Source organism: Peromyscus leucopus, chromosome 4, assembly GCF_004664715.2.
Source record: "Peromyscus leucopus breed LL Stock chromosome 4, UCI_PerLeu_2.1, whole genome shotgun sequence".
In the NCBI taxonomy this organism is placed as follows: Eukaryota; Metazoa; Chordata; class Mammalia; order Rodentia; family Cricetidae; genus Peromyscus; species Peromyscus leucopus.
In genome coordinates, this window is record NC_051066.1 from 143256321 (window position 1) to 143278100 (window position 21780).

At 45.5% G+C, this 21780-nt stretch overlaps 1 protein-coding gene across 1 annotated transcript in view; it reads left to right on the forward strand.

Annotated features, from left to right (window-relative positions):
- The first annotated feature begins 295 nt into the window (after nt 1-295).
- Nucleotides 296-21780, forward strand: part of Cdh26 (cadherin 26) — a 53697-nt gene continuing 32212 nt past the window's right edge. Inside the window, 4 exon segments of the mRNA XM_037204464.1 lie at nt 296-343; nt 862-1077; nt 13406-13510; nt 15182-15343. Of these exon segments, the coding sequence (XP_037060359.1) occupies nt 296-343; nt 862-1077; nt 13406-13510; nt 15182-15343 (531 nt within the window).

A 21780-nucleotide genomic window follows, 5' to 3' on the forward strand; every position in this document is an offset into this window, starting at 1 on the left:
GGCTGAGCTATAATCCCCAAGGTTGAATACCTAGCCAGTTTTCTGTGTACACACATGACTGGAGTTTGGTATCTGAGCACTCACTCCCCTGGACGCTGCTGGCCACAGATGAGGTTACACCTTACCCATCAGCCCACCTGTTCCGACAAACGCAAGCCGGGCAGAGGCTGGGGTGAAGTGTCCGGGCCCAAGGACTCAAGAGAGTAACTAGAAGAGATGTCACTGGCTGGAAAGCAGGTGTCTGGCTCCTGCTGAGGCCACCAGCCTCCAAGGACTGTCCAGTGGCCACCCAGACATGGACATAAGAGGCTGCACCTGGCTGCTGCTGCTGTCGCTCTTGCAGGTGAGCTGGGTGGGAGCTGGGAACTGCGTGTTGCACAGGTGGGAACTTGGCAGGATAACTGAGCATAATCCAACTGAACCTGGTAAGAAGCAGGCATTCAGCTGAAGCAGGGGGATGTCCATCTTTAGAATAATATAGACACATGGAGCTCCAGAATTTAGATAAATGTGAGATTGAGATCCACATCTTATGAGGAAGTAGGGAGCAGCTGAGGGACTTGATACCAATTTATGAAACACACACAGGTTAGCTTGTGTCAATACAAACTCCTAACAATACTTCTACCCCCGCTTCAAAGGGACTGAGGAAATTCAGCAGTGTGTATTAAAGACAACTGGAGCAAACAGTGGGGGCATGAAATAACCCCACTGCAAACAGGATGAGAAAAACAGGGACCACCAGTGGGCAGCCAGTGTCCTGTGTTCAGTGGGCAGCCAGCAGCCAGTGTCCTGTGTTCAGTGGGCAGCCAGCAGCCAGTGTCCTGTGTTCCAGTGGGCAGCCAGTGTCCTGTGTTCCAGTGGGCAGCCAGCAGCCAGTGTCCTGTGTTCCAGTGCAGTCAGTGTCCTGTGTTCAGTGGGCAGCCAGCAGCCAGTGTCCTGTGTTCCAGTGGGCAGCCAGTGTCCTGTGTTCAGTGGGCAGCCAGTGTCCTGTGTTCAGTGGGCAGCCAGTGTCCTGTGTTCCAGTGGGCAGCCAGTGTCCTGTGTTCCAGTGGGCAGCCAGTGTCCTGTGTTCCAGTGGGCAGCCAGTGTCCTGTGTTCCAATGGCAGTCTGTTTTACATGTGGTTGTTGGGTGTAACCTTCTGGGCTTCCTTTCAGTTAGTAGGGAGAGAAAATTGAGTCTTCTTTTTTAAAAAACTTAATGTTTTAAGTTAGCATATGAAGAGATTGGTTTCATCATGGCATGTACATGTGTGCTCTGTTCTTATTCATCCCTGGCTCCCCTTCTACAGTCTTTCCCTCCCTCCACACAAGCCTCCTTCTGATTTCATGTCACCTGTATCCTAGTGCCCCTCCCAAGTTCGCTTCACACTCTAATTGAATCACACATACCAGAGACAGAGACACCATACACAAAGGACAGACACCCTCCCACACATACACACACAGAGAAAGAGAGAGACGGACACCACTCATGCATGTGCGTGTGTGTGCACACGCACGCGCATACACACACACACACACACACACACACACACACACAGAGAGAGAGAGAGAGAGAGCCAGAGAACACAGACACACAGAGATGAGGCAGTAGACATAGTTGGGATTACACACTCTGGGGTCTGAATTCAGATGCTTAAGTAACAACCAAGGCCAGTCACTTCCAGAGGGGTCTGGTCTAAGCTGATATGGATCCTCCGTTCAGTCCAAGTCCACCTCATCCTCGAGATTTGAAAACCAGGGTTTGGGTTGATTGTTCCAGCAGTGCAGATGGTGGTCAGGACGTCAAACAAAAACAAAAGCCTTGATACTGTGTTTCCTTTACTTGCCAATAAAGCTACAACCTGTGCTTCACTGACTCGGTGGCCATGGCCGTGAGGGAGGGGACTCCACGGAGGCTCTGCTTGGCCAGTGGTGTCTCCAGCACTCTCTCTGTGTTCCTAACCACTGAGGCAGTGGGCTATGTTCATTCAATCTCTAGTTAGATGTCTGCTGGGCCAGACACTTGGATGGACCCTGAACACAACAGCAAATGCAGTAGGGGTCCTGTCTCGGCAAACTCACACTCGAGCAGAGACCCATTTTTGAAAGTGGATGCCTTGCCTGGTGCCAGTTGCTTGGAGTCAGGAGAATGACCTTGGTTATATTTTGCCACGTCAGGAGTCGAGCTTTTAATCAGTGCATTCATCTCATCTGTGTTTTTTCATAGAACCCTGTCTTATTACCCCATGTTAGCCTGGATTTGAGTATATTGCAAATGAAATCCCATCTCCACCCTTCCCTCACACCTGCACCTGCCCTCAACTAGTCTCTCAAGGAAATGGCAATATCCCCTCTCTGTTGTGTTAGCACAGTGCCCGAATGGTTAATTAACCTCCATGGCAGGTAAGGATGGCAGGAAAGTGGGATCCTCCTATGGATTATACCTCAGTGTTTGTCTGAAGGGGTTTAGCAGACTCCAAGGAATTAGGACAACTTAGAGGGAGGGGGTTCTGAGGAATCTGTAGTTTTTAGCAACGACGATGTAGGGCCTTTCCCTTGGTGAAGAACTATATGCTCAGAAGGTGCAGGACTGGCTGTAGGAAAAATGCAACCCCTCCATGCCTTCAAGATTCCTCCAAATTCTGTTTGCAAGTGTCTTGGACAGGCATACTCACCCCATGCCTGATCCCCACACCAACAACCGGTGCTCTTCTGCTGGGGAGGTGTGTGCGTACTGGTTTCCCTCTGAGACCCCACCACCCAGCTCTGCCATTCTTTTTCTAAAGCTCTGAGAAGTTCATGTGCATTTTGATCACATTCACCCTTCCTCCACTCTTCCTATATCTGCCTCCTCTTCTCTACCCACCCAGATCTGTGTACAGAAAAGAAGAAGAAGAATTTGTGCTGTCCAAATATTCTTGGATGTGTGGCCTCCCATTGGGTATGGTCAGCTTACCAGGGGCTACACTCTTATAAAAACTGACTTCCCATCAACAGTGGCTAACAGTTAACAACAGTTCCATGACTCTGGCATGAAGCCAAATGACAGTCAAAACTATGTTCTGTAGGCTTGTGACTTTGTTCCACACTCAGTGTCACCCAGTGACAAGCTGTCCTCCTGGTTGGTCATTTCTAGTCCCAAGAGCCCAAGAAACCTCAGATTGGGCTGGGAAGGATTCAAAGGCCAGAGATGAGAGAATTTTTCAAAGAACGAAACTAGACTAGGAGGAAATCTTCTTGTCCTGTGGTTGGGACTGTCTTTAAAATTCTGAAAAATATGATCTTTAAACATCATAAAGCTAGAGAGATGGCTCAGTCAGTTAAGCACCTGCCACAGAAGCAGGAGGACCCGAGTTCAGGTCTTTAGTTCCCACATAGACAGTCAGGTGTGGAGGTACGCATCTGGGAAGGCAGACACAGATCCCTGGGGCTTGCTGGCTGCCAGCCTTGCCTAATGGTGGATCTGGTTCAGATCAATGAGGTAGAAAGCAATTGAGAAAGACATCTGATGTTGACCTCTGTCTTCCACGTGGACATACATGTGTACCTACATGAATGCATACACACAATAATAATAATCATCATCTTCATCATCATCACCATCATCATAGCATTGCTATCAACTATGCTCTGCCCACTGAAGTCATTGAGGCTTCACCCAGGAACACGAGAGTTGGGGTGCTGCAGAAGGGTCTACTAGGGCTGTCAGAGGTGAACCTGAGGCAGGCTATGCAGGGAAAGAGCAGCCCGATTCTGCCCTAACAACACTGGCTTCCTAGTGGGACTTTCTGCTACTATATGATGAGAACCATTTTATCAAATGATCACACAGCTTTAAAACAGAGAGTGGGTTGGAAAAGCATGTGCTACAAGCTGGGTGTCTTGAACTAAGAGAAACATGTGGTCACCATTCTGGAGGCCTGGTGTCTGCAATTGCACAGAGAGCAGGACCACGGCCCCTCTGGTAGAATCCTTCAGAGCTTCTTCCTGGTTCCTCTGGAAGGAACCTGCTTCCTGTTCCTGCTAACAAGGCCCGCAGCCACATTACTCTAGTCTCTGCCCGGGTCATTGCCAGCCTTCTTCCTGGGTGTCTACTTCCTCTTCCTGTCACTGATCAGGGCACACTTGGAAGTCTTCATTGAAACTTGATGAAACCTGAAGTTTCCTTTTCACAGGTACTAGGGCTAGGACTTCTGCATCCATGTTTAGTGGTGCCATTCAAGTCCCAGCAGAGGGATAAGAAGGGAAATGAGGGAGAGAAGGGACAGGAGTAGTCGCTCCAGAGGATGTTCCAGCGTCTCTCATAGAAATGTGGGGACCATCAGTCCTGGAGGTGGGCACAGAGGGCTGGAAGGCCCAAGGAAGCCTGGGAATGAAAATGGAGGTTGGCTGTGGAGCTGAGCAAGGGGAAGGCCTGGAGAGTGAACAGGTGACCATGTTTTGTTGAATTAGGGAGTCCTGAAGAAGGGATGCTTTGTGAGAAAATGAGCTAAAAGGGTCAGTTTTGGCTAAGTTGAATCCAAACTGACTGTGAGGTACAGGAGGAAATAAAGGTTGCCTGGAGGCTTCCATGGGAAAAGGCAAATACTTGGCCTTTCCTGTTTGAAGCATTTTTTTTACATATATTGTTTGTTTGGTGTGTGTGTGTGTGTGTGTGTGTGTGTGTGTGTGTGTGTGTGTGTGTGTGTGTGCACGCACGTGTGAGCAGGCCTGTGCATGCCTAGGCATGTTTGTGGAGTTGGAGGATAACTTTCAGGAATGTGTTCTCTCCTTCTACCACGTGGGTGCTAGGGGTTAAGCGTAGGTCATCAGGCTTGGCACCTTTACCTGCTGAGCCATCTCTCTGGCCTCCTTTAGCACTTTAAAACATTAAATAGTGGAGAGATGATACATTAAAAACATAAAGTTGTACTTACAGGGTGTCATATAATGATTCTATTGCTGTGTGCATTGCAGAATGGTCAGATCAGGAGGAACATCCATCACCTCAATCCATTATCGTTCTTTATCATTCTTAATGATGAAAACATCCAATATCCTTTCTTCTAGTGTCGAGAGCATGAAGGTCCTTGCACCCACAGATCTCCAGGGAAACCAGGAATGCTAAGCACACAGGAAAAGATGTAAAACCTGTTCTTCCATCCAGAAAGCTGGAATTGGAGGTGATTAATAGCCTGGTGGTCTATATAATCTGTTGGGCCAGGCATATCAAGCTCCACAACCAGGACAGGAGGTGGCTAGTAATCTAAACAACACTTATATTATCTGTACAGCCAGGGGCTCCCCCAAGCTCCCACACCCAGGACCAGAGGTGGCTAATAACTCAAATGGCCTCTACACTATCTGTATTACCAAATAATAGTGGCAGAACCTTCCCTAGGCCCTTAAGCTAATACAGGTAGTCTATCTCTAGACCCCATCTTTTTGGAAGAAATGACATGTACCCTGAGTTGAGTCTCAATTTAATTACACTTCCTTGATCACTGGAGATTGTATTACACAAGGGAACCTTTTTTCAAAATTATATTGTGTTTAGATTTATGACAATAAACTGCCTGACATCAGATTCCCTAAAGTTTGATCCAGGTTGAGGAAGTCAGTCTGAACCGAGTCTTCATTCTCACCTCTTCACAGTTCATTTCCTGGCCTGTCACGACACCTGAAGGGTCTCTCTTACTCTAGCTTTCTTAGATGATCTTCAGTGCTTTGTATACATTACACATCAAAAGCACTGATGGGCACTACTGTGAGGAGTCCACATACACAGTAGTATGCAACTATGTGTTATCACAAAGATGAGATTCAGACTCAGGGAGGTTAAACCATTTGCCTGCCATCATGCAGCTGTTGAAGAAAGGGACAGGGTTTGGACTCAAGCCTGGGCCCATAAGGCTATGCTTCAGGGTTCCTCAGGACTGTCTTCACTGTGCAAGGTGGCAATCTAACCTCCATTTAAGTCTAATCTAAGATTCAATCCCATAGATGCACGATCCACCTTTCAAGTATTCAGTAAGGTCCTTAGGGCCAGTGACTGCCACACTGTAAAGTGCAGGCCAGAACACTCCATCCTCGGGGTGCCTTGGATTTTGAGTCTAGAGCCCAGCAGCTAGGTACAGGTGGAAGGCCAAGGAATCTGTACAGAAATGTCCCATGGGAATTTAAAATGCTGATTTCTAGGACCTCAAATCCTCCTTGAGTTGTAATTGTACATTTGAAAATTTAAATATCTGGACTTGGGATGGTAGAGTGCTTGCCTAGCACCCACAAAGCCAAGAGTTCAATCCCCAGTACCATATAAACTGGGCATGATGGTCTTAGTCAGGGTTTTTATTGCTGCTACCAAACTCTGTGACCAAAAAGCAAGTTGGGGAGGAAAGATTTTATTAGTCTTATGCTTCCATATATTACTGTTCATTACTGAGGGAAGTCAGGACAGGAACTCAATAGAGGGGTGCTGCTTACTTGCTCCTCATGCTTGCTCAGCCTGCTTTCTTGTAGAACTCAGGACCACCTGCACAGGGATGGCACCACCCACCATGGGCTGGACCCTCCCACATTGATCACTAACTGAGAAAATACCTTATAGCTGGATCTAATGGAGGCATTTCTTCAACTGAGGCTCCTTTCTCTCATGACTCTAGCTTGTGTCAAGTTGACACACAAAACCAGCCATTTCAATGGTCAACAACAGTTAATCCCTAAAATTGTGTAGGGAGATAGGAGGATTAGAAGTTTGAGGCCAACTTTGGCTATGTAGCAAGACTGAGCCAGGTTAGGCTGTATGAGATTCTGTCAAAAGGAAAGAAAGGAAGGAAGGAAGGGAGGGAGGAAGGAAGGAAAGAAGGAATAGAGAGACAAAGAGATAGAAATAGGTAGAGAGAGAGAGAGAGAGAGAGAGAGAGAGAGAGAGAGAGAGAGAGATTAATTGATCTATTTCAATTATTTCCAGAAAGAATATTTCCTATTTAGGGTCTTAGTTCTTTCTTCCTTCGTTTCTTTCTTTCTTCCTGAAATTTTTTGTTTCAAAAAATATCTTGGCTCCCCTGACCAGGTAAGCCTGAAGGACACTGGTGACCTGGCCCAAGCCCAGTCCCATCTGTGAAAGGGCATGTAGGGTGGAGGCTGTGGAGCTTGCCTGCCTGCCACTCTGATAAAACAGCCTGGGTAGACTGCAACTGGGGAAGCCAGCTTGGGGATGGTTCTATCACCATGGAGAGCATTATGCAAATTGCTGTGAGTGGTGTCCTTTTTGGAGGAACTGCCTCAATTGTCCTGGATGGAGGTGTAATAGGCGCTCTTACAGAGTCATTTCAGCAGCAGGGGATGATTGTGAGTCTCCCTGCATCATGCAGATGAGCTGTTCTGAGGCTGCACAAAGAGAAGAGAAAACCGACAGGAGCTGCTCTGTGGATTTCAGGTACCTCTCTGGCCAAGGATAAACCTTCCACTTTTAACTCTCTTGGAAGATCCACTTGGCTTTCCCTGCCTGTTGGCTGGGCCCATTTGTGCTGTTAGGACAGAATGAATCCACACAGCTAGAGAGTGAACAATTACTTGAAGACTCCGTCTTAGACTAAGGGACTTGAGAGAGACAAGAGACTTCACATAGTCTTTGCCAATGCCCTAAAGCCTGGAACAGAAGCAAAATCAATTTCTGCATTCATTTACAAGAATTGCAATTTCTTCTTTAAATTTTTTTAAGATCGTTTTTATTTTCTGTATATGGTGTTTTGCCTGGATGTCCATGTACCACATGTGCCTGGTGCTGATGCAGGTCAGGAGGAGCTGTTGGATTCCCTGTAACTGGAGTTACAGATGATTGTGAGCCACCACCTGGATGCTGGGAATGGAAATCAGGTCCTCCTCTGTAAGAGCAGCCAGTGCTCGTAAGTGCTGAGCCACAGTCTCTCTAGCCCCTACACTGTGTATTTAACATGCTGGTTTAATGTTTAGGAAGTCAAAGACTTTGAAAATTCTCTCTTTGGGACTAGAGGCAGGGTACACTCACCACCTACATGCTTTCTGGGTATACATAAGGACTTGAGTTCCACATAGTGCACACCTGTCATCCCAGGGCTAGGGAACAAGAGGCAGGAGGATTCCTGTTCTTCACATACATATGCTGTAGAATATTATTTTAAGGTGTGTTACATCTGTTTATGCTGTGGAACATTTGTTTAATGGTGCAAAGATGTGTTACATTCTTTTATGTTGCATTTCTTTAACTCTGTGAGGCTGTGTTACTGTGCCTGTTTAAAACACCTGATGGTCTAATAAAGAGCTGAATGGCCAATAGCTAGATAGGAGAAAGGATAGGCGTTGTGGCAGGCAGAGAGAATATATATAGAAGGAGAGATCTGAGCGAGGAGAGATCTAGGAGCAAAAAGAGGAGGAGGAGGACTCCAGGGACCAGCCAACCAGCTACACAGCCAGCCACAGAGTAAGAAGTAAAGAAAGGTAAATAAAATAGAGAAAGATAAAAGCCCAGAGGCAAAAGGTAGATGGGATAATTTAAGTTAAGAAAAGCTGACAAAAAACAAGTCAAGCTAAGGCCAGGCATTCATAAAAAAGAATAAGCCTTCATGTGATTTATTTGGGAGCTGGGTGGCAGGCCCCCCAAAAGAGCAAAGAGTAAAAAAAAAAATCAACATATTTTTGCCATGAATATATACATGTGATGCACAAACAACTCTTTTCCTTTAGGTAAATAGATAGAAATAGAAATATAGTCTGTGGCAGAAAAAATGCTATTGTTATCAGACGCTCAATCCTAATTAGTCTTTTTTTTCGGGGGGGGGGTTCGAGACAGGGTTTCTCTGTGTAGCTTTGCACCTTTCCTGAAACTCACTTTGTAGACCATGCTAGCCTCGAACTCACAGAGATCCACCTGTCTCTGCCTCCCGAGTGCTGGGATTAAAAGTGTGCGCCACCACTGCCCAGCTCAATCCTAATTAGTCTTAACAATAAAAACCAGGAATCAGATATCGAGGGTGAAAGCTGAAAGATCAGAGAAGCAGAGCAGCAGCTACTAGAAACTTCTTAACTCTATGAATCTTCAGACTGAATGGTGGACTGAGATCCTGTCTGCACATCCCTAGAGCTGGGATTAAATGCATGCACCACCACCGCCTGCCTCTGTTTCTCTTTTAGACTGGTTCAGTCTTGTGTAGTTCAGGGTGACTTTGGACTCCTGATCTTCCTGCTTCCTCTTCCCAAGTGCTGGGGTTGAAGGTGTGTGCCACCACTGCCTGGCCTCTATGGTTAACTACTGGCTAGCTCCAAGCTCTGACCTCCAGGCAAGCTTTATTTGTCAGAACACAAACAAAATATCATAAAATAAAACAGTTATCTTTGACATAAAATGACCCAGTAATATCACATACTACCTTGAAGGTAGCCGACCACAAATGGACAAATGTAGAGTGTGTCTTTATTTCCTGTGAAACTTCAAAGCCACTGTGTCACCACATAATCCTGAATTAAGATAGATCCCATGTGTGCTATACAGCCACACTTGGTGACCTGGTGGAATCTGGGTTCCCTGACTATGACGATCATGACTTAGGTTCAAGTCCTGGAGACTCAGACTGTATGAGTTATATTTACTGATAACATGTTAGAAATGAAAACTGACAAATCTTAACCATGTTTAATTCACTAAAGAGAACAATAACCCCATCACGCACAAAGATGAATAACAGAGTTTTACTCAAAATAACTGTATTTTTCAATTCTGCCTAATGAGAAGAGCGGTGCTGTTTGTACTTTGTGCTTTGTCATTTGAATGTCTGGCTTCGCAGCAGACAGCTGGGTTCTCCTGCTGCATTTGTGTTTAATCGGTTGTGAACGCTGTTCAGTGGAAGGATGTGCAGAGATTCTGGCCTCCCACATATTTGCATTCGGAATGATCTGAGTACTTTCAATAGGGAACTCTGGGTTTTCTCTTTTGAGACTACACCAAAACTTGACAGTGAACTCGTCCCAACCATTACCTCTGACATGAAATCTGAATATAATTGAATGAGCTTTCATTACTGCCATGACTTCCCCAGGGGAACAGAAATGGCTTCTTCTTGGACAAAATGATGGCAACATCCAAACAACTAATTCAGATCAAGCTCAGCTCAGCGAGTCTGTGAACTTACTGGAGTTCCTTACGGGAACAAAGTGGGTGAGGGATTGTCCACAGGAGCATGGGTGACTCTGGGGCAGTTGTATCACCAATAAGCCCACTTCAGCATGAGTGACAGCCCATTAAAGCTGCATTACTGCTGTTCCCTGCAGAACTTTTAGTAAGCGCCACACACGTGTCCTCTGCTCTGGCCCCTTCGGCCATGACCTGCTTCTATACCCTCAGGCCTGGGTGCATCTTTTGAGTTTTATAATTGTGTGTATGTGTGCATATGCATGTGCATGTGATAAGCACCAAGGCCTATGCAGCCAGCGCCTTTACATTCTGAGCCATCTCACTGGCCTGTCAAAATACCGTTTATGAGAATTCACCAATTGTTAAATTTTTGTCCCATTTGCTTTATCATATGTTCCCCATGTGCACACTTTCTCTGATTCTATCTCAAATAAACACACACTTTAGTTTACTGTTAGCTTTGGACTCCATTGCAGGACTTGTCTTTTTTGTGTTTCTGTGGTCTTGCTTATGGATTTTTGGGGGGAGGGGCAAGGCTGTTAGAATATAAATCACACACTAGGAATTACCAGTGAAAATACAAAGTTCTATTATTTTCCCAATTATTGTAAATTAAGGAACAGGAGAGGACACAGAAAAGCCCCATTAAGTCCCATAGCCAGCTGACATTTGGTGTTGACTCCTACACACACATGTCAGGCTTTGTGCTGACCCTGGCCAGTTGAGGTTAGCGCTGTCTCCTTCAGTGGCAGAACATGAGTTGTTCAGGGTTGAGCATCCCATCCATTGGTAATGACACACCAGAGTCCTTTGGTTCATTTCCCTATGATTAGGGACAAGGTGATTATAAATTGAAATGCAATGAGCAAGACATCGTAGCACCATACTAAGCACAGGCCTGGGATGTAGCTCAGCAGTACAGAGCTTGCCTAGAACACAGGAGGAGGCTCTGGGTTCCATCCCTAGAACCATGAACCAAAAATCTAACTGCAGAAGTTCTTTCCAGGTATTTGTGCTACTTCATGCATTTGCTGTAGGATGCTACTAAGGACATTCATTAATGACACTAATTAGTGTCATTTTTGCTTTTAAGGCCAGAGTCATTAACAGCTTCCAATAAGAAGCTCATGGTTATGATCACACTAGTGGGACTGGAAGTCGGTCCTAATTAAAGAGGCCAGTGAGGCCTTCATGTCCAACTAATATGTGAGAAGCCTGGGAAGAGCAGAAACCAGCTAACAGTGCAAGCCTGCAGGCTTGTCCTCACTGCTTCCTTGTTTATTAGATTAAATTGTGCCAGGCCTGATCCTTTCAGGCTGTAATGTGGGCAGACTGACACTCACCACTGTGAACTTTACTTATCATCTCATACTAACCAAGAACCTGTAGTGTTCTTATTTCTATCCATTCACTTTACAAGTAAATCATTTAAAAAATTAATTTTATGGCAAATAAAATGAAGAATTCATCTTGACAGAAGCAGATGGCAGCTGTGGAATGGACCTGAGGAGAAATAAACCATGGGGTTGGTTCTGTCTGGATTCCCTCGCCCGGCAAACAACTGATGTCAGAGTCCAAATCTAAGACTGCCTGAGTTCAGTTCACTTTCTTGGGGAGATGTGGCAAGTGTCTCCTTAACCAGCTAGGGCACCAGTGACAGAACGAGGAAATGGCATTACCCAAGTCTCCCTGTGAACCAGTTAGCTCACTGGGTTTATGGACAGGAAGTATATGATCCGCAAATGGCTGCATCACATCCTCCTACCCCAGCATGGGTAACAACTTCTCCAGAGCAACAAAGGTTGAGTTGCCTCAGTTAAATTTCTACCCTCTAAGCAGTGGTTCTCAACCTTCCTAATGCTGTGACCCTCTAATACAGTTAGTTCCTCATGTTGTGGTGACCTCTAACCATAAAATTATCTTGTTGCTACTTCATAACTAATTTTGTTACTGTTATGAATCATAATGTAAAATTTTTTTTGAGATAGAAGTTTGTCAAAGGGGTTGTAACTCACAGGTTGAGAATCACTGTCCTAAAAGCTATAGCTCCCCCAAAGACTGTGTTCAGCTAGGGCACAATTGGGGGGAATGACAGGAAAAGGGAGCTGGAATCTCAGGTGAGAGTCTGAAGACTCTCCAGGCCTGATCTTTTTGAGAGTCTCTTCTATGTATTCAGAACTGTTCTTATTAAGATGGTCCTGGCTATTAGTTTTTGAAGACCAAATTCCCCAACGTGTGTGTGTGTGTGTGTGTGTGTGTGTGTGTGTGTGTGTGTGTTTATATTGTATGACACTATTCCTGGGGTAACAAGAACAAATGTCTATGCAGCCCAAATAGGGAACCAACATCAGGCATCCCAAAGTAATGATACCACCAAAGTCCAGCTTGGTGAACCAATGAGTTTATTGGAGTTACTTTAAAGAGTATGGGTTAGAAGTACTTACAAACAGGATGACTCAAAGGCAGCTATCATTGAAAGCCCACCCAGCATGGGTGATGGCTCATGAAAGTTAGAGCCCTGAAGCTCACTGTACAACTTATAGGCAGCTCGATTAGTTGAAAGGTCTTCTCTACTTAGCACTCCTTTCTGCTTATATAACCTTGAAATCAGGAAAGGACTTTGTGTATCCTGCAAGTTTCAAGGATTTCCTGAGACTTAAGAGTCGTTTAATTCCTGAGTTTAATGAGCTTTCTTCCAGGATGGAATGGTTCAGTTCAGAGGCTTCTGTCTGTGTATGTGTCCATATATATATATATATATATATATATATATATATATATATATATATGTGTGTGTGTGTGTGTGTGTGTGTGTGTGTGTGTGTGTGTGTGTTTGTTAAAAGGGAAACTAGTAGACATTAAAATTAAAAGCCTGTTGGCACAAATTGGAAACTTTGTCAATAATTTCAGGAAAACTGAGAGACTAATGAAGGGAATGACTTTCTCTTCATTAGGCTATTGGCTTATTGTTGTAGGCCACACATTCATATCTGATAGACAATGGTCTTTAATGCCATGAATTCATAACTCCTAAAGTTATCTCACAAACCTTTTGAAATCAGTGGGTAGCCTGTGCCTCACTCTTAGGAATGACAGCAGCTGTTAAAAGGACAGACACTTGCGATGGCCAAGCTCAGGTGGTTGCTCTGGGTGTGAGACAGAATACTCATGCTGAGTCAGCTCTGTGCCCAGCTGTGAAGCTCAGATGCCACAGATGCAGTCTGCTAGCCTCACCACCATCTTCACTGACATTGTCATCCTGTGCCCTGTAGGGACAGAGCCACCAGGCTCTACGGCGATCTAAGAGAAGATGGGTTCTCACCACCTTGGAACTGGAAGAGGAAGACCCAGGGCCCTTTCCCAAACTTGTTGGGGAGGTAAGGACATACTCTGACTTCTGGGAACAGCATGTCCTTTGAGGACAGAAGAGTGGGTCTTGAAAGGATTCCTGCTGGCATTTATTGATTATCTCTTTAGGGAAAGAACCCAGGGTCACACCACTTATTTTAGAAGGGCTCTGACAGCTACCTTGCTGTGTGCCTGCCTAACGTATGGCCAGGCAGTGAAGATGAGCAGGCAGGACATTGAGCTGGGACTCTGATGCCTGATTTCTAGGGACCATCTGAGTGTGTACCTTTGGGCTGGTGGCTTCTCCCTGTAACTGTAATGAGAATAACTCTAACATGCAGGTCTGCTTCACTGGTCCCATGCAGGCATTCATTATAATTTTTATTTCATTCCTGACTATGGGGGAGATTATTTAAAGGCCCACATTGCTATAGGGTATGGTAGTCCACACCTGTACAATTCTATTACTTGGGGTGAAGGCAAGATGGCTCAGTGCATATAGACGCTTGCTGCCAAGCCTGATGACCTGAGTGTGATCCCCAGGACCCAGGCAGATGAAAGAGAGAATTAGCTTCTGGTAGTTGTCTTCTGATCTCCACTGGCATGTGTATACACACACACACACACACACACACACTCACTCACTCACTCACTCACAAAAGATGATGATGATGATATAGTTATTTATTTTAAAAAAGAATAAGAATCAACCAAGGGCTGCTCATAACTTCTCTCCAAGAAAAGTTAGTGTGGCCTTTCTTTCTCTTTCTCTCAAGAGAAAGCCCACATTAACAAACTGGTATGTGTTCTTCCAGACATTTTGATGCAGATTTAGGAATGTGAATGTGTATTAAAGGACCAAGATAACAGAGCATGTACCATTCTGTGACTCGATTTTCTCATTTAAGGGTGTGGCTGCCAGACTTTCCTGGCAGGACACATCCTCAACCTTCTTGAGGGCAGCAGTGTCTGAGGCCATGGGATGGGCATCCCAGCGTGTGGTTCGTTCTAATCTCATAAACATCTGTGCTATTTCCAGTTTCTCTATTCCAGTTCAATATGCAAACCATATCTTTATTTCATTTTTTAAAAAAGAATTATTTTTATTTTATGTGTGTGTGCGTGTGCGTGTGCATGCATGCACCCCCATATGGATGCGCGAGTGCATTCATGCATAAGAGTGTAGATGTCTGTGGATGCCAGAGGAATAGACTCTCCCTGGAACTGGAGTTACAGCTGGTTGTGAGCCTCCTGAAATGGGTGCTCTGGTCGTCCGCAAGAACAGAAGAGTAAGCACTCTTAACCACTGAGCCAGCTCTCCAGTCACAGATTTTATTTTTATTATTTGTAATGACACGTGTCTATGTGTCCTTGTACAGGTTTGTGTGCATTAGTGCATTTGTCTACAGAGGCCAGAGATATCAGATCTCCCCAGAGGCAGTTGCAAGCTGTATGGGAACTGGAAAGCAAACTCTTGTTTTCTGGAAGAACAGTGAACTCTCTTAACCATGGAGCCCCCTCTCCAGCTTCTGCCCAATCTCTTTTTTCCTACATCTCTGCTTTCTTAGCACAACCCCTCAGAAGCATGATGGCTTGCTTAGATTCCTGAAAGATGCCTCAGTTCTTAGCCCTGATTTTTGAAGATCACCGTGGTTTATTAACAGTTTCCTTTAATTTTTTTCTATTTTCCTCCTTTCCAGCTGTTCAATAATATGTCAAATAATGTGTCACTGATATACTTAATCAGAGGACCTGGTGTGGATGAATTTCCAGAGATCGGTTTATTCTCTATAGAAGATCAACAAAATGGAAAAATATATGTTCATCGCTCTGTCGATCGAGAAGTGACGTCATCTTTTATGGTATCTAAAATGGATATGGTCTAAGCTTGTATTTAGTGCAAGACTTTGTGAGATACTGAACCTGATAAGCGCTTGTTGGCTAACTCTGGGAAATTAGTACATTGTTCCAGTGTGGCAGGTTTGGGAGGTATGTGTTGGACATAGCTAACTTTGGAGTCAGCTTTCGAGTTTAATTCAGTGGGAGTGAGGTGCCATTGACAAGCTTTCTGACCACTGTCCCAGCAGGACTGAGAGACTGGAAGTCATTTACAGAGCACCTGGAAAATGCTGTGGTTTGGTTTCTGGTGGCTAACATTTGGAGTGTGGAGAGCAGCCACACACAGACCCCAGCAGTTGCCTGGTAGCTGCTGCGGGAGTGGGGAGGGTTTGCTGACCATTTATCAAGGTCCAAGGTCCGTGTGTACTCAGTGATCGTATCACTCCGTGGCCTTCCTTGCAGTTGAAATTCAGGTTCCAAACCAGGAAAGAAAATCACAAAGAAAAGAGCCTCAAGTCATGGGGTAGTGTATCATGTTCCAGCCTCCCCTGGCTGTGTAGATTGTCATCCTTTGTTCCTGTGGATGTGTGGGAGCAGGGTTTGGCTGTCAGTTAACCCCTTCAGGGTGGGAATATGATGTTTACTATCTGAGAAAGCAATTTATGAAGCATTCCCCCAGCAGCCCCAAGATACATATACACACAACAAAATACAAGCCTTAAAATCACCAGAAAGCTCTGACTCATTTTATTTATTTATTTATTTTTCTTTCTTTTTTCTTCCTTCCTTCCTTCCTTCCTTCCTCCTTTCTTTCTTTCTTTCTTTCTTTCTTTCTTTCTTTCTTTCTTTCTTTCTTTCTTTCTTTCTTTCTTTTTCTTTCCTTCTTTCTCTCTTTCTTTTTGAGACAATGTTTCTCTGTGTAGCTTTGCACCTTTCCTGGAACTCACTCTGTAGCCCAGGTTGGCCTCAAACTCACAGAGATCAGCCTGCCTCTGCTGCCTGGCTCTGACTCATTTTTAAAGACACAAGAATATTTTCTAAACTAAATTCCACAAAATTCGAAGTTGAACATGTGGTTCTTTTCTAACCCTCTGACCTCTCTAGCCTCCCTGTCTTCAGGGAAAAATATAAGAGGGATGCTGAAGAACCTGCTAAGCTCTTAATAAACAAATCAACCACCCAAGGATCACAGGGAAATGTAGATTCTGGGTTGGGGAGGTGGCTCAGTGGATAAAGCACTGGCTGCCCGTACATGAGGACCCGTGTTTGATTCCCAGAACCATGTAGAAAGCTGAAAGTCAAGTGCACCTTTAACATCAGAGCTGGGGACACAGACAGGAGGGTCCCTAGGGCTTGCTGTCCAGCCGATGTAGCAAAATTGATGAGCTCCTGGTGAATGAGAGATGCTCTTTCAAAAAAAAAATACTGTGGAGAGATTGAGGCAGAAAGTTGATGTAGGCCTCCAGCTTCCACACACAGGTGCACATGGGTGCACATACACAAGAACACACACATGCAGATTGTTTCATTCATTCAGATGGGACCAGACAGTCTGTATCTCTAATGAGCCCTGAAGTGATGCTGGGCCTACTGTTCTGGGCTGCTGTGCTGAAATGGCATGGTCCTGTGCATGGCAGCAGCAGCAGCAGCAGCAGCAGCAGCAGCAGCAGGAGCTTCTACAAGACGGAACCAAACAGTATGGTTGTTGCTTGCTTTAAATGTTTTGAATGACAGGTCATGGGCTCGATAGGATGTTTGGTGCCTGGAAGCTGCTAACACAGAACCCCATCCCTAGGGGCTTTTTTTGAAACTTGGGACTGGGATGGATAAACTGTGCGTACTGGTTGGTTTTGTGTGTCAAGCTAGAGTCATCAGAGAGGAAAGAGCCTCAGTTGAGGAAATGCTTCCTTGAGATCCAGGGGTAAGGCATTTTCTCAATTAGTGATCAATGGGGAAGGGCCCAGCCCATAGTGGGTGGTGCCATACCTGGGCAGGTGGTCCTGGGTTCTATAAGAAAGAAGGCCTAGTAAGCCATGGGAAGCAAGCAGTAAGCAGCTCCTCTCCATGGTCTCTGCATCAGCTCCTGCCTCCAGGATCCAGCCCTGTTTGAGTTCCTGTTATGACTTCCTCCAATGATGGACTATGATCCAGAAATGTAAGCCAAATAAACCCTTTCCTCCCCAACTTGCTTTTTGCATGGTGTTTGGTCGCAGCAATAGAAACCCCAACTAAGACACTGAAAGTCATAGATAGTTCCCAGGCACCATTTAGAACAAAAAAGTGTAACATGTTAGACACTCTTCCAAAGGGATATGCATCTCACTTGTAGCAGGGTCCTTGCTGTTGTTCCTTTTGGGGGTGGGGGCCAAGTAGGCTCAGAGTCAAACCACGCAGACTCCCGGAGAATGTGGAAACAACAAGCTCAGTTTATTTAGGAGGAGGCAAGCCTTATATACCCTCCACCCCACCCTGGGGGGAGGTCTGATGAATATGCATCAGCTGGTGTGACATGGCTGCCTCTCATTGGTCCAGGTCATCTCCAGATCATGTTTCAGCTGCTGTTGCTAAGACCATTAGGCAGACCCAGGCTGGATCTCAGAAAGTATCTTTTTTACTTGTTTGGTCCATCTGGCTCTCAAGCCGGATAGGGATGAGTCATCCCACACTCCCTGGCAGCAGGGTGGATGGTGGGTGAGAGAGATCCACTAGAGCAGACCACCACTCGGACACAGGATTAAGCCAATAGGAAGTCTTGATTAGCCAGCCAATGACTACACTGGGTGTTTGGGACCCAAGTGCAATCCCGAGCCTTTCAGGATGGGCCTTTAAGCACAAAACCACATCCTGGGTTGACACACCTCAGTTAGCAAGAACAGTTAGCCAGAAGCAGAACCACAGAAGCCAAAACGCAAGGTCAGTGCATTCAGGGACTTCTCAGAACTGTGGACTTTGATTGGTTAAGTCTTTGTTCTGCTTTGGCTGCCTGCGTGCTGGGTTCCAAGGCCTGAATGGTACTTCCATCATGGTGTCAGTTGTACGGAGGTCTGGGGCCTGTTATACCATGACATCAAGGTCACATTTGTCTTTTTACATTTACGTGTGTGTGTGTGTGTGTGTGTGTGTGTGTGTGTGTGTGTGTGTGTGTTTCCATGTGTGTTCCTGTGCATGTGGAGGTTGGGTGTCTTCCTCTACTACACTCCACCTTATTTTTGGGGCAGGGTCTCTCACTGAATCCAAATTTACCTATTTTCTGGACTGGCTGTCCAGCTAGCTAGGAGGGCTACCCACATCTTCAGGGCTAGGATACAGAGGCATGCTACTATAACAGGCTTTCTCATGGGTCCTGGAGATCTCAACTCTTTTTGCATGGTAGATATTTTACTAACTAAGCCATTTCCCCAGCCCCCTACAATGGTCCTTTATATAGATTTATGTAAATATTTCTATAAATATGCAAATGCTATTAAAATCAAGCCACCCACCCCTCTCATTTGACTATAAACTTTCACAAGGGAAAATACAGGTGGAAATTCTGAGCTGGCACCCACCCATCACCCTCTATTCCATGACTCCAATTCACTTCCTCATTAATGTCAGAGCTTTCCAGAATTTGTGCATTTGTTTTTGGTTTTAAAGTCCATCTCTCCCGTCAGAATGTAGGTTATAAGAGGTGAGAGACCCTAGCCTCCCTCATGACCATCTCTCCAGTGTGAAGAGCAGGGCTAGTCAAATAGTGGTGTCTCGGATAAGTACACTGGGTGATAGGTGAGTTACCAGGCTGGTAAAATCAAGCCCTCTTTTCAGGGCCCAGGAGTCTAATCACACCCCCAAAAAAGATGGGCTTGACTCTCAATTCATGGCAGCTGTGACTGTGTTCTCATCAAGTCCTGGCGATGCAACCAAGTTAAGATGAGGTCATACTGGACCAGGACTGGCCAATGTCCTAATAAGAAGAATATTTGGACACAGAAGAGAGTGAACACTTGGAGTTAACTACGAGGAGGTGGAGACAGAGACTTGAGTGATGTGGGCATCCATAAGGCCTGGTATCCTCAGGCTTAACAGTGGCCCGAAGCCACATGAAGAGAAGTCTGAGCATGCTCCAAAGGGCCTCCTGACATACAGCAGTGCAGTCCCAGCCTCCTGAGCCTGAGGACAAATCCCACTGCAATGGTGAGAATATCACCCTCAGGGGTCAGAAGCACATCAGGTGGAGATCACCAGGCGTGGACAGTGGCATAAGCCATGTGTTGCCTGGCACATTTTACTCTAACCAGCTGCTTCTCTGTGCAAATGCTGACGATTGGTTTTGAGATACTGGAAAGACAGGGCAGCACTACAAACCAAGCAAACACATCAAGGCTGCAAAGAGAAACTCCAGAAGCAAGCCATTCCCAATGTAGCCCTAGGGGTTCTCTAAAATTAGCAAAGCATGCAGAGTTTGGGTTTGGAGGTGTGGAGCAGGTGGACTAGCTTGTTAATGTTATAAACCCAAAAGAAATCTGTAAAAATCTGCTGAGAATTGCAATATGATTTATGATAGATTTGTAAAGAGAAAAATGCCTTCTTCCCCCTGTGTAGGAATCTTCGCTATTTATTTTAAATATTCTCAGTTTCATAGGACACAAGTGCCCATCCCAGCCCATCCTTTTACATTTTCTCAAACAATTGTGTATTGACCATCTCTGCACCGGCACTCTGACCCACTTCTAAGTCATGCGTGTAACTGATTTCCCACTGCGCCTCCGGCGTCTCAGAGGCTTCCGTCTGCTAGTTTGGGTGTGAAGCTATAGCTCTTGCGCGTGTAATTACAAATGGCCATATGGCAGTCCGTCATGCAAGTGCTGCATGGTTTGTTTATCCAAGGGTGTAAATCTCCGGGCTATAACAAAAGGCTGAAAACCATTCCAAGTACAGAAAGCAGGGGTGGTATTTCCTTTCTGCGTTGTGACTGAGTCCCCTGGAATTTCTTAGCATCTTGCCAATGAATAAACAGCACTCACGGTCCTCAGGCATCTGTCAGAACTAAAGGTCTCAGATGTAGCTTTTAGGATAATAAATGGAATATGAAATAATAAACACAAAACAAACACACGGTTCTTGTTTAAGTGGGAGGATTACGGTTGGCCCAGTTTGAGAGCGAGGAGTCAGGGTGATTAAGGAGTGGGGCTGCCAGCACCGCGATGAATTATGGAGGACGAGGGAGCAACAGTGTGGGAGAGAGCCAATTTGCTTGTGAAAACTTTAAAAATGTATGCTAGAGTCCCTGAAGCGGAGTAGCCGAGGAGTAGGAGCCCTGCAGCATCCATCAGCCTTACTGGAGGGGAAAGCTGACCTTGGGGAGACTGAGGTTGCTCATGCTGGTCCTGAGATGCCTGGTGAGGAGTGAAAGGCTAGACCCATGCTTCAGGCTCTGCCTGTCTGGCTGGGGTCTGGGTTCCTCTACCTCTTCCAAGAGTTGAATAGCCCATCACTCTGGAACAGAGGGAACAGGTGCTGCTCCCTAGGGCTTCTGCCAGGATGTGAGGGGTCCATCTGCTCGTGCACCCCCTGGTCTTCTTTAAGGAACTTATTTTTCTTAACACCCCTAGCAGGACCCTGTGCCTGCAGCCGAGGTCCTGTTGGGGAGTGCTCCTGTGCTTCAAAGCACCTTCACTGCAGCTCATGGGCATGATGTTCCTTTTGCTGCCACCAAATTCCTGCAGGCCCTCTGCAGGCTCTGGCCCCATAGCCCGCCAGCCTTCTGCAGATCAAACCCTGGCATCCAAGGCCAAGGGAGACACAGCAGTGAAGCAGGTTGCAGTCACTTAAAAATATAACTATATATCCCTCAACACGTAAGCAGATCAATAGCTAGAACTATTATCACCCAACTTTTATTTTATAAATAATGGCATAATTTGAGTTACCTGGTCATTGTTGCCTTATTTTAATATTGTAATTAAGAACACCTTGTAATTGGTGGGCTGTGCTTTTTGTAACATTTTCAGACTTGTGAAAGAACAGAGCAGCAAGTGGCATGAGTTCCCCGAGTTCCCGCTGCAGCATCTTGCCCTGGTGTGGTATATTTCGGTTGTAACTGGTGAGCCAGGGTTTTACATCATTACCAACCAAAGTCCATTGCTCGCCTGGTCTCTGTCTAGGTGTGCTCTTGATGTTTCCATTGCATGGGCTGGTAATGGTGCTCCCATCACAGCCTCCTGTAGAGTAGCTTACCTGCTCTAAAATCTCCCGTGCTCCACCCACTTACCTCTCCCTTATTGAGAACCACAGTCTTTTCATTATCTCCACAAATTTGCCATTTCCAGACTTATGGAGCTACACTCCTGTAGTGTATAGCTCTTTTAGATACTTCCTTTATAAAAAAAATTATGGACACACATATGTGTGCATGTGTTTGTACACATGTTTCACATGTAGATGTATGTGTATAAACATACATGTGCACTTGTGTGTGTGT